The sequence below is a fragment of the Gopherus flavomarginatus genome, chromosome 2 (genome assembly GCF_025201925.1).
Source record: "Gopherus flavomarginatus isolate rGopFla2 chromosome 2, rGopFla2.mat.asm, whole genome shotgun sequence".
Classification (NCBI taxonomy): domain Eukaryota; kingdom Metazoa; phylum Chordata; order Testudines; family Testudinidae; genus Gopherus; species Gopherus flavomarginatus.
Window position 1 is genome coordinate 15,445,447 of NC_066618.1, and position 13,066 is coordinate 15,458,512.

General features: G+C 44.7%; 1 protein-coding gene across 1 annotated transcript in view; it reads right to left on the reverse strand.

Annotated features, from left to right (window-relative positions):
• Positions 1-466: 466 nt before the first annotated feature.
• EXOG (exo/endonuclease G) overlaps positions 467-13,066 on the reverse strand; it is a 43,387-nt gene continuing 30,787 nt past the window's right edge. Inside the window, exon 7 of the mRNA XM_050941554.1 lies at positions 467-1,386. Within this exon, the coding sequence (XP_050797511.1) occupies positions 925-1,386 (462 nt within the window). The 3' untranslated portion in view covers positions 467-924. The remainder of the gene's footprint in view (positions 1,387-13,066) is intronic.

Sequence of the window (13,066 nt, forward strand, 5' to 3'; positions counted from 1 at the left end):
CTGCTACTAGTAGGTGCTTCTCTATTACCCATTAGATAGGGTAAGTGCAGATTTACATTTATACTGAAACAAAAATGAGTGAGCGGCCTATCCTGACGGGTGGAGCAAACTGCTTCCTCCAGAAAGAACCCTCCTTTACACAAAGCTGTGAGGCCTCTGCCTTTCCTGTGGCTCTGTTTTGATGGTAAGACCCATCCTGAACCCTGATTACCGCAGTTCAGGTAGGTCTGTCTAGCTACTCCCCTTATCAATGGAATCCAATATCCTCCTGGGCTGTGTGTTTCCAAGGCCCCTAAGGGGATTCCAGGCCAGGCACTCTGCTGCCTCTTGGACCTGGAGAGGTGAGGTGAGGTAGCTTGTTGTGTTGTGAGGCACTATGCATTTCGTTATACTTAACAAAATGAATGGGAGAAATTTTGGCCTCACTGAAGTCAGTGAGAGATTTACTGACTAGTAAAAGAAAAAATTCACGTCAGCATTTCTTTAATTAAAAAAACAAAACAAAAAAACCCCACCTCACAGTAACACCATTTATTCTACAGCTTTGTATTAAAATACATGTGTAGAGTCAGTTACATTTAGATAGATTCCAGTTATACTCCCAAGGTGTCCACTGTCTATTTTTATAATATTCCTAGAAGGGATTCCATGCAGACCCCAATTCTGACGTCTGGTTTAGAAAATAGTACAAAGCCTTTTTCAGAGGCCCCATAATCCAGTCATGCCAGGAAAGGGTCATTTTCATTTCCCACACAGTACTGTAGCAAATCATACATACATCATGTTACAAGAGAATGAACGTTACCCTGAAGGCAAACTTCTAACTGTTTCCACATTTTTTTTTAAATGGCCAAATCATGAAATCCAAACGGAGTGTGCGCACGTGCCTCCTTTCTGAGAGTATAACATTCCAAATATATCTTCTCAACCAGCTCTCCCTTCTCTAGCTTCCATTTGCTTTTGCTGCACTAGTTCTTCCTCCTTCTTCTTGTAAAGCTTCCTTAGATATTCATCAGGCTCAATTCCTGTCTCCCTTAACTCTGACATGACCTTTTCCAGCCTGTGCAGTGTTCTGGCACTGTGAACTTTCCGGGCGGTGATGTACAACGTGAACTCATCAAACCCTATCAGTTTACAGGTGTCTACATCACAGATATTTTTAACATCTTTGGTTTTGTCCACTTGGGGGAAGAAAACCAATCCTGACATTTTCTCCAGGTCTTCAATATGCACTTGAAATTCATGTAGTTGGTGACTGAAGCCTATGGGATCGTTGGGCACCACAAAAGCGCCCAGCACCAGGGGCTCCGAGGACATTCTGCTTCGCCTGGCGAGAATCACCTTGTAGAGATGTGATGGCACAGCCACATCGCCCTGGCCGATTACCTAACAACAAAACAGTTACATTAGAGATACACATATGAATCAGAAACTAGGCCTAATCCTACTGCATCTGAAAACGAGCTACGATCAGCACACAATGCATAGCTAAGCACCAAGGAGATCATGAAAGCTATACTGGACTACAGTATGCTCCCTCTGTATCAATTGCTTTGTAACTCTCAACACAGCCCCATCCTCACTGGTGAGCAGAGACACAGAAACATGGCAGAGAACACACTGGAGGAAGCTACACGGATATTTGGTTGTTTGAAGATTTTTTCCAGAACATTGTATTGGTCCCTCTCATCCTGACATCCCAATGCAACCCCTGTACAACTGATTTTCCATTACACTTAAAAACAAAGAGGATTCTAACTTGTATAGGACTGCAGAGGCAACAAACATCTACAGAAGCTGATGATCTGTATTCCCAACTGTGCAGATTATTTCCTTTTTACCATCAGCCATGCTGAGTGGATTATTTTTAAAGTGAGGATCGGATCTCATATACTGTATATGAAACATCAAAAATCTAGGATACAGCATTAGTAAGTACCCCATTTATACAACAATACAATTCAATTAATGTAACACAAGCCAGCAAAGCAAAAGGAGAAAGGATCAAATCAGGACTTACATTTCCACTCGCCAGAACTATCTGGTATGCCTGGAATAGTTTCTTTGCTTTCATGCAGCACTGCTGCTGAGCTCTGTCATGCCCCTTTGCCAACATTCTCCATACGATCTGCTCATAGACGTCGATGTTTCTACAGCTGTTCCTTAGGTGTGCTTGCACCACCTCTTCTCCCCATAGGCCAGAGGTGGGCAAACTACGGCCCGCAGGCCACATCCAGCCCGCGGGACCATCCTGCCTGGCCCATGAGCTCCTAGCTGGGGAGGCTAGTCCCCAGCCCATCCCGCTGTCCCCCTCCCCAGCAGCTACAGCTTGCCGTGCCGCCAGCACTTTGGGCAGCAGGGATGCGAACTCCTGCTGGGCAGTGCAGTGGCGTGGCTGGCTCCGGCCAGGTTCTGAGTGGCATGGTAAGGGGGCAGGGAGCAGGGGGGGTTGAATAAGGGGCAGGAGGTCCCGGGGGGCAGTCAGGGGACAGGGAGCAGTTGGACTGTCAGGGGGAGGGGGTGTGGATAGGGATTGGGGCAGTCAGGGGACAGGGGGATTGGATGGGGAGTTAGATAGGAGATGGGGTCCTCGGGGGGCAGTTGGGGTGGAGGTCCCAGGACAGGGCAGTCAGGGGACAAGGAGCGGGGTAGGTTCTGAGGGGGGCAGTCAGGGGGCGGGAAGAGGGCAGGGGCCAGGCTGCTTAGGGAGGCACAGCCTTCCCTACCCAGCCCTCCATACAGTTTGGGAACCCGATATGGCCCTCGGGCCAAAAAGTTGGACCACCCCTGCCATAGGCCCAGGAGAGCCAATACTTCTTGCCTGCTCCAGGCAGAAGTGTGTCTAGTAGCTCTCCGCTCATACAGCCAGCACGGCTGTACAGCCAAATGCAAATAGCAAAGGTGTGCACGGAGGTGGGCTCACTAAGGTGAGCAATCAGGAAAACGCATTTCAAAAAACACGTGGGGAGTTTTAAAGAGTGCCAGGGTGAGCTTCTGCTGTCTGTGACCTCAGGGCTCTGAATTCATTTGAAGCCTGTAACATGTTCACACACATCCATACACAGAGGGCTACCCTTACAGCTGAGAGCCCTTCCTGTGCCACATATCCAGCTGGCAGGAGACGCAGTCAGTGAGGGACTGAATGTTCCCATTGCCAGGAAAATGAACTATTCAAATAAATTACATTCAGGTGGGCATTTTACTAGGACCCTTTTCTTTGCTATGATGTTTATCTGGCATGTGGACAGAACACACAGTCAGTCAAGAAAGTACAGCAAGGCTTATGTCTAGCAGATTTGAGTTCTGTTTAACCCTTTGTATATCATTATATTTTAAAAATACAATTACAATGGCAAACAAGAAAATGATGTAGATTATTTAACATGAACTATGAAGATGTCTGTATGTATGCACAAAATCCAGAAGTGAAACACTGTATTCTTGGTTTACAATATATGCAAAAACAAAGACACTGGCAGTACATGTTCATTTCTTTATATCTTTGTGGCATGGCTGATTTTTTTGGGGTCATATTTTATCTATCTATCTATCTATTTCACTCCTGTGATTGATCCAATTAATTAAAAGCATTTTTAAGTCGAGGTAATGGCTGAAATATACTTTGGCTCGGCGGATATTCAATATAATTCAGTTACAGAATAATCATCATCTCAATATATTTTAGTGGGATAATATTGAGCACTTTTGCGCAAGATAATACATTTTTAAAACCCAAACTTGCCAATGGCTACTGAAGTAGTCAAAGTTCAGTTCAGTCTGTTCCAATATTTAACTCATTTAGGTTTTTGCTAGCACTGTGGTGGTGGATTCTTTTAGTGTTTGAAACAGTTCTTCACATCCTGTTGTAATAATTAAAACCCTTAAAGCCCAGTGAGTTAGAAAGAAACCACCCTGCCCTTAGGAGAAAGGAAATGGAAATCATAACTACAGAGTTTTCCTTTAGGGTGCAGTTACTTGGCAACAACTTCACGGCTGCTCTCTCCGTATCTCTCCATACAGATCGTGATCTCAATTTTCTTTAGTTTACATTATCAATATTATCATAACAGCAAGCATTCCTCTCCTCTTTAGAGGGTTTCCTAATGGTAACAACTTAGCAGCAGGTGAAGACATACTGCAGTCTACAAGTAATCTTCCCTTTGCCCCCAACCCTTTCCCAAATAAAACCCGCCCTATGCAGATAACTCAGGAAGACAGTGCCAGGAAAAGCAATCCCCAAAGTACCTTACACTAAATTCCCTTTCAATGAGGACAGATGTCTTGATCCTAGAGAGTCGGAGCTCTTAAGCTTCAAATCGCTTTGCATTTAGCATTTAGAGTCCGTGAAGCCAGACTGACACCTCCCAGGCATGAAGAGCTTAATCAAAAGTGATTGATGTGCAGGTAATTTTAAAATCTACATTAAAAATTACCACTACCCCCAACCCCAGTGCTTTATCTGATGGATTCAAATTGAATTGTAAAATGAACAGTGTTGCTCATTCTAGGTGAAATTCAATCCTCTACAGGAAGTGACCGGCATGAGGCCTATGCACTGCTTTGTGGGTTCCACGGAAACTGAAGTGGTACACAGACTATGTGCTAGGCCTGTGCATCGGTGTGAATTTCACCCACCATGAATAAAACACTGTTCCAATGCTTTTTTCCCCATGACAGGTTTCAGCACAGTCCAAAACAGTCCTCTTTTGCTATCCAGAAGAGGTGTAAAGCTTCTATCCCAGCCCCTTCCAGCAGTTTGTAAGCACTCTTTTTTAGGGACACTTGTGGGGAGGGGATGCATGTCTTTGCAAATATGTTTCTTTATAAGAAAAGTCTTCTGGAGTATAAAGACTATACTGACCATACACTCTTGTATTGCAGGTACTACTGGCAGCAAAAGTGACCCAACAGTGAATGCTACAATGACAGAGTGTGGCTCTTGGAGTGAGCCATAATGGCAATGTTAATACACGGGTTTAATTCAATATGCACACAATACATGACTTTGCATGATGGCCGATACTAGTGGTATTTGCTCGTAAAATGCTGCGCATGTATACTGCATTGTATAATAAAAATGATCTGTTGAAAAACATAGCCACAAGAAGAATCTTACCTATCTCCATCATTACCCGGTTCTGCACAAATACCTGCCCTGTCATACACACTATTACTTGCCTTTATATGAAAGAGGCTGTAAAAGAATACTATGTATGATTCTATAGTTGCCCAATACACATACGCACAGCTGAATAGTCAGCAAGTGGGGTAAGGTATGGTTCTGCAGAGAGAGTAAAGTTTGAACAGGAATAACAGAAGAGCACATGATCAGTTCATTTTCTATTGCCACTCTGTGGAGTGTCTTGTGTAACTGCGGCAACAGTCAGAAGCACAAGGCATGTCTACACTACAAAGTTAAGTCGATTTAATGTAAGTCGACATCAAGCCTCCACATTAAGTCAATCATGTGTGTCCACACCACGCTCACTGTCTCAGTGGAGTACGTACTCACTAGCAGCGCTTGCATCGATGCGCAGAGCAGTGCACTGTGGGTAGCAATGGGGTTTGGGGAAGGGCTTGCAAAGCCTCATGGAACCAAAACATTGTTGCGGAGGGTGAGGGGGGAATGACAACATGGCTTTGGCCACCCATGATGCACTTTCCTCCCTCCCCTGATATCAATGGCAAATGACGCATGGTTTTTTTGCACCTTTTTTCAAAGGTTTTAGCAGCACATACGCAACAGCCTGAGAAGCACGGACCCTGCTCAGCTGTGCGCTCTTGTGAGCATTATAAACACCTTGCACCTTATCCTCAGTATTTCCGGAGCCAAGACAGGAGACGCAGCGCGGAACATTGCAATGTCACGCACGCAGCCCTGCTGCAAGCCATAGAACAAAACAATTCCCACGTGCTGCTGGCAGGTGTGCATCAACTGAACACGGTGAAGCACCGTTTCTGGTCCAGAAAACAAGCAGTAACTGGTGGGATGATGAGCAGTGGCTGCAGAACTTTTGAATGTGGAAGGCCACCTTCCAGGAACTTTGTGCAGAGCTTTCTGCAGCCCCAAAGTGCAACAACACTAAAATGAGAGCTGCTCTGACAGTGAAGAAGCGAGTGGCAATCGCTCTATGGAAGCTTGCGATGCCAGACTGTTACCGGTCTGTGGTGAATCAATTCAGAGTTGGTAAATCCACTGTGGGAGCTGCTGTGATTCAAGTGTACGGGGCCATTAATCAACTTCTGCTAGGAAGGGTAGTGACTCTGGGCAATGTGCAGGACACAGCTGATCATTTTGCTGCGATGGGGTTTCCTAACTGCAGTGGGGCAATAGATGGCACATATATACCTATCTTGGCACCAGACCAGCGCTCCAAAGAGTACATAAACTTTTCAATTATGTTGCAAGTGCTGATGGATCACAGGGGGTGTTTCAGCAACATTAATGCGAGATGGTCAGGAAAGATGCATGAGAGCATCTTTAAGAAAACAGGTTTGTTCAGAAAGCTGCAAGCAGGGACTTTTGTTCCAGACCACAGAATAACCATTGATGACATTGAAATACCAGTCATGATCCCGGGAAACCAAGCCTGCCCCATGCTCCCATGGCTCATGAGATTGTACATTGGTCATTTGGACAGCAGTAAGGAGTGATTCAACAATAGAGTGAGCAAGTGCAGAATGGTGGTGGAATGTGCCTTTGAATGTTTAAAGGGTCGCTGGTGCAGTTTGCTTACCAGGTTAGACCACAGTGAAAGCAATATCCCCATTGTTATTGTTGCATGCTGTGTGCTCCAAAATATCTATGAGACAAAGGGAAAAAAGTTCTGCTGGGGTCGAGGCAGATAGGTTGGCAGCTAATTTTGAGCAGCAAGATACCAGGACAATAAGAGCACATCAAGGGGCTCTGCACACCCATTTCAGTAAAGAGCCACGGTAATGTGTGCCGCTTATCTGCATTGTGCCTTCCCAAACCATCCCCTCCATTACATGGGTTTCCCTGTAACCCCTCATTCCCCATGACTGGAATCAATAAAGAACATTTCTTTCTTGAAATGTTTACTTTTATTGTACACACACAAAAGCTGAAATAACAGAAAAATAAGTTAACCTTGGGCAAATGGGCGTATAAAATTGGGAGGGGAGAAAAAAAGTCAGCTTGATTTTGAAAGCACGGTCTTCTTGACCACCAAAGGTCTCGGAATGGGTGCCTTCTGTTTCTTGTACCCACCCACAGGGCTGAGTGGAAGGGATACTGAACTTCCTGCTTTCTCCCCCACCCCCCAGAATGTTTGGGGGAGCAGGGCAATTCTTGCAGGCAGTTCTGCAGGGGTTGCAGAGGAAGTCTAGCTTCAAGCTGCTTTTCTTGAAGCTCAAATCAGACGCCTCAATATGTCTGACTGGTCCTTCATAATCTTCAGCATCTCCTCCTGCATGGCACGCCATGCTCCTGGGATGCTCTCCTGCTCTCCACATCTATGTCCAGTTTCTCAGAGAGTGAAATCCTCCATTCTCCAGGCTCCTTCTCCGCTGTCCTGGAGGTATTCATTATCTCGCTGAGATGTCATCCCATGTACTCTTTTTCTGCCTTTTAATCTCTGAAAGCCTCTCTCCCGGTGTGGAGGATGTGCTGAAGGACGAGATTTCCTTTGTAAAGCATGCAAAGCACAAGGCAACCATTGTCAGCGCATACCCTCAGTCTAGTGCAAAGTTGCTATTTAAAGAAAACCCTCCCCTTATTACACTTCAGTGCAAGCCAGAACATAATCAGAAGTCCTAGCTATTCAATGAGTCGGTTTGCTTTTCCAGCCACGGTGAGTATAGCCCTGTGGCATGGGCAACAGGCCTTGTGCTGCAACTTCTGACATACCCACATTGGGAGCACAGCTGGACAATGCCCCCTTCCCCAGCAACAGGGACCACCATTAAGACTCCCAAATTGCTGTCTTTTTTCCAGGCAGATGTGGGGGGGTGCATCCCCCCCTTCCCTTAACACTGCTGGTATGACACTCCAATCCATGCCAACCAAAGCCATGGCACTTTAGGGAAAGCGTGGAAGAGGGACCCAGAATTCCCTGGGGGTGTGGGGGTGGATCAAATACTCTACTGTTTGCACTATGACCACTTGTAATGAGAACTTCCTCCGTTTTCCCTAGGTGACCTTATGTGATATCAGTCTCCTAAGGGTAACAGAGGTAGTAAGGGAGCAGATGCTGCAAGCACCTGGGTACAGAACTAGTCCTTATGCTGCATACCACAGTGATGCCAGCAATGACACCACTGTAGTGGCGGGGGAAAGTGATCTACCATGGTGGAAGAAATAAGCCAGCCCTTCCCAGAAACCTTCTACTAAGTTTCCTAGAGATCTCCATGGAGGATTCCAGGGCCATCTCTGTGCATGTCAACAGACTTTTCTGGGGAGCGCCCTCTGCGTAGCTGGAGAGGCCACCAGGAAGCAGATACCCACTGCACCTCATTTTTTGTTCAGATTAAACATAAAATATAATAGCATGTAACCCCTACACTTTGATTGGAAATGTGTACTCACCAGAGGTGCCTTCCTAGCATCATGCTCGGCCACCACTCTGTCCTGTGACTGGCTGGGCCCGGGGTTAAAAACAGCTCCTGGCTGTCAGGGAGAATGGATTCATCACTCGCTTGTCTCCCATTCTCCTCCTCTTCCAGAATGTCCTCCTCATTGTTGCCTGCAGTGGCCCAATACTCAGACTCCTGGAAGGTGTCCACGCTGCATTGGGGGTAGTGTTGGGGTTGCTGTTCAGAATTGCATGCAGCTCATTGTAAAAGTGGCATGTCTGTAGGGCAGACCCAGAACTGTTCGCCTCTCTTGTCTTCTGATATGCTTGCCAAAGTTCTTTTATTTTTATGCTGCATTGCTGCGTGTCCCTGGTGTAGCCCTTCTCCCCCATGCCCTGTGCGATCTTTGCATAGATGTCAGCATTTCTTTTGCAGCATTTCTGTGTAGATTCTTCTCCCCACACAGCAATAAGATCAACCACCTCCTGTGTACTCCAGGCTGGAGCACATTTGGGGCATTGAGTTTCCATGATCAGCTGTTCTGGACAGCACTCCACGCTAATCAAACAGGAAATGGGAATTCAAAAGTTCCTGGGCTTTACCAGGGGAGGGGCTGTTTCATGTGTACCTGGCTGCTGTGCAGGAGAGCTGAAAATGATCTCCAGAGCGGTCACAGCAGAGCATTTTGAGGCACCTCCTGGAGGCCAATTAAGTTGAATTACACAATGTTGTATCTACACTGCCTCTCTGTTGATCCATCAAGATTGAATCAAGCACTATGCCACTCATGGAGGTCGAGTACAGAAGTCGATGTTACAGGTGACTTAGATCTGTGGCAGGAACCTGGTAGTGTAGACTCATACATTATTAAGTCAACTTAAGGTATCTTCTGTCGACCTAAAGTTTGTAGTGTAGACCAGGCCACAGTGATCTACAATATTTTAACTTGTCACATTCCTCTACTTGCATCCCTGAGTCAGATAGCATATTCCCCGATTGTAACTCAACAGAAAACAGTTTAAGATTATCCATGTGTACATGTCTTCTTTGATTTATGCTAGTCTATCCACAGGCAGAGGATGATCTTTTAACAATCACCATTTGTAACAGCGATCTGTCCTGGATGGAAAACAGCAGTAGCTCTTTTATGGTATTTGTGACTAATAATAATTCAGAACTAATACAAATCAGGAAACACAGCAGTGTTTTCAGTGTCTGTTTCTGTCCACATGCTTCCACACCTTATGGGGTCCTGTTAAGATTAAAGAACTGAACAGCGCATGAGATTGCCTCAGCCTTGAACGCTTACAGGTCTCATCTTCTCCAAAATTTGATCCAAGAAGCTTGTGAATCACAGTTTTTTTTTTATCAACTCTCATAACCAAAAATGCTGTTGTATATATCCGACTAAAATTCTCTTTTTTAAACCTTCACAGTATTCACATTTCCCTCATTATTGGGAATGGCAATCTCAAATTTCCCATCTCATTTCTCTTTGTTGCTCCTATTAGTTTTGCTATCAACACTGATTAATAAAAATGTTCACTGACCCATGGCACTCTTTGGAGTTTCCTATCACATTCACTTTTGCACTGGATTTTCAATATTCTTGCTATTTCACCAGCAAAAGATTAGTTGGTATGACTGAGATGGCACTGTCCCACGCTGATGCATTATTAGACCTGTTTTCAACACAAAGGCTTGTTGTTTTCACAAGACTTTGAAATTCCTAACAGCTACAATCATTGGAGTACCATATTTGGATTCCACAAATGACTGTGCAAAACTTACATTTGTATGATAACTAAGGCTGGACATTTGTCACGACTGTCATGAATATCCTAGTTTTTAAAATGCCAGTGACTCTTAACATTTGGGCATATTCACATATAAACAAGTGAATGTGCCGGTGAACAGTTTTACAGACTTAATGAAGAGAGCACAGGAGACGAGTAAAAATCAGGGGATCAGTACCCATACTTCTTCACAAAAAGGAGCAGAATGGGACTCAGCCTGTCTACTTCGATAGGAAGGATGGTCCTGTGATCCAGTCACTGCACTGAGTCTTAGTAGACCTGGGTGTTGTTCCTGAGTTCTGCTTTCGGTGTGATCGTGGCCATGTTACGTAATCATTCAGTGCCTCATTTTCCCATTTGTAATAATTCAGATGTCTTGTGAGGCTAAATTCATTCATATTTCTCAGATGTTCAGACACTAGGCTGAAGAGGGCCATAGAAAACTTATAAATAAGTTAAATGTATCTATCTTCGGTACCTGATACTGATAGGGTTAACAAAAAGATATCTGCACTTTTATGAGGAGGATAAGGGGAGTTGAATAGGTGTAGTAGTGAAGTACCCAAGAGGTTATTACGAAAAATATTTAAGAGACCTGATTCTGCTAACTGCTACAAAGCATGTCCATGACTTAATCACCGTTTTTGCTGCGATTTCCATGACTTGTCACATGGTTACAATATCAGAGGGGTAGCCGTGTTAGCCTGGATCTGTAAAAGCAGCACAGAGTCCTGTGGCACCTTACAGACTAACAGATGCTTTGGAGCATGAGCTTTCGTGGGTGAATAACCACTTCATCGGATGCATCCGATGAAGTGGGTATTCACCCACGAAAGCTCATGCTCCAAAATGTCTGTTAAGTCTATAAGGTGCCACAGGACTCTCTGCTGCTTTTACGGTTACCATGATACCTTGGTGACTTTCACCCTCACTTACTACGACAAATCTGCAGCCTGAGACAAATGAGTAGGATCCTGCCTTGAAATTTTATCAGGTCAGAGCAGGGCCGGCCCACAACATTTTGGCATCTGAGGTGGGGAGCTCAAACGACACTTCCATCCCCCCTCGCTTGGGCCAAAGCTTTGAAAGGTCTCAATTCTACCTTTTTCCTGTTCTACTCCTCTCATGGTACTGCTCTGCTGCCTACCCCAATAAAGGAGAACTAACAACTTAAAATGCCTTGTTCAAAAAATTTAAGTAACACTTAACTTTCAAACGCCTGAACAGTAAATGTAACTTTTCTTGTCCGCATAGTAAACACTGGCATTTTTATCTGTTTGAATAACCCAAGTGGTGCTTTCCGTGCCTTCCTGGTTGCAAAGATTTGAACTGCTTCCTGAAGGTCCACAGTCTGGGCCACCTCATGCTCTATCGAGATAGTTGCAAAGCCGACCAGCTTCTCCTGTGTCATTGTGGCTGCAGATATTTATTTTATTAACTTCAGCTTGGAGAAGCTGTGTTCTCCACTGGCAACTGTAACAGGAAGTGTTAGAAGTATGTTCAGAGCAACAAAAGCATTTGGAAAGAGGGTGGTCATCTTATTTGTGCACATATATTCCAGAACAGCCTTTGGAGTTGATCTTGCTGAAATGTATCTTGAAAGGGCTTTCAGTTCATCACCTCAATCACTCGCATCAATACTGTGCACGTCATCATGTGTCAACACTGTCTCTAGCGCCCTGCATTGCCGGTGCAGGTCTTCTTCAGGTATAGTGAGGAGTTTTGGACTATCATACAACATCCCAAATATATTGCTGTGTTCCTTGAGGTGCATGAAACTTTCTTCAACTGACTGTATTGCACGATCTAGCACCTGGTTAAAGAATTCAACTTTGAATTGTTGTTTGGGGGTCTCTTATGGGATTATCCTGTGCCTCGTAATCAAAATGTCATCTTCTGCGGTGACTCTTGTATTCTTGAATGGGTGGGAAAATAGCTTCAGTGTGAAGTTCCTCTGCCAACTTCTGTGCCCTCTTCAGAACGTTTTGAAATCCCTCATCTGACCGGTAAGACTGTAAGTATGACTTTGCTTTGTCCAGTTGTTCCATTGCTCTAGATATAGCAAGGTCAACACCTTGGAGTCTCTTGCTTTCAACATTTATTTCAAACAATATGTCATGCCACAACACTAAGCCACACAGAAATTTGAAGTTATGTATGTTTCTGGTGATTCCATTTCCCATTGCCATGTTCTCCCATGAACAGTTCCTGTCATAGCAATATCCTCCATAATGGCAACTATGGCATCATCTATCTTTCCAATTTGGTGTTTGATAGGCTTTATTGCCTCCACTCGACTTTCCCATCGTGTGGCACTCAGTGGTTTCAGTGTCAGAGAGGATGTTCCCAGATGCTGCTTCAAAATTTGCCATTGATGAGTGGATGCTGAGAAAAATACATAGATGCTTTGAATTACAATAAAATATTCAGCAGCCTCACTAGAAGCTGATGCTGCATCACTGACCATCAAGTTCAATTAATGAGAACTGCATGGGACAAAAAAAGCTTGAGGGTTTAACTCTCGGATCCGTGTCTGCACTCCTCTGTTCTTTCCTCTCATGGTGGCACCATTATCATAGCCCTGATCTCTCATGTCAGCTATTGAAATTCCCATATCTTCCAGCTTTTTAAGAAGCACATTTGTCATATCAGCTCCTGTAGTGTCATCAATGTCAATAAATTCTAGGAAATGCTCTCTGACAGTCACCACTGCAGGGACATTTTCACTAGGTTCT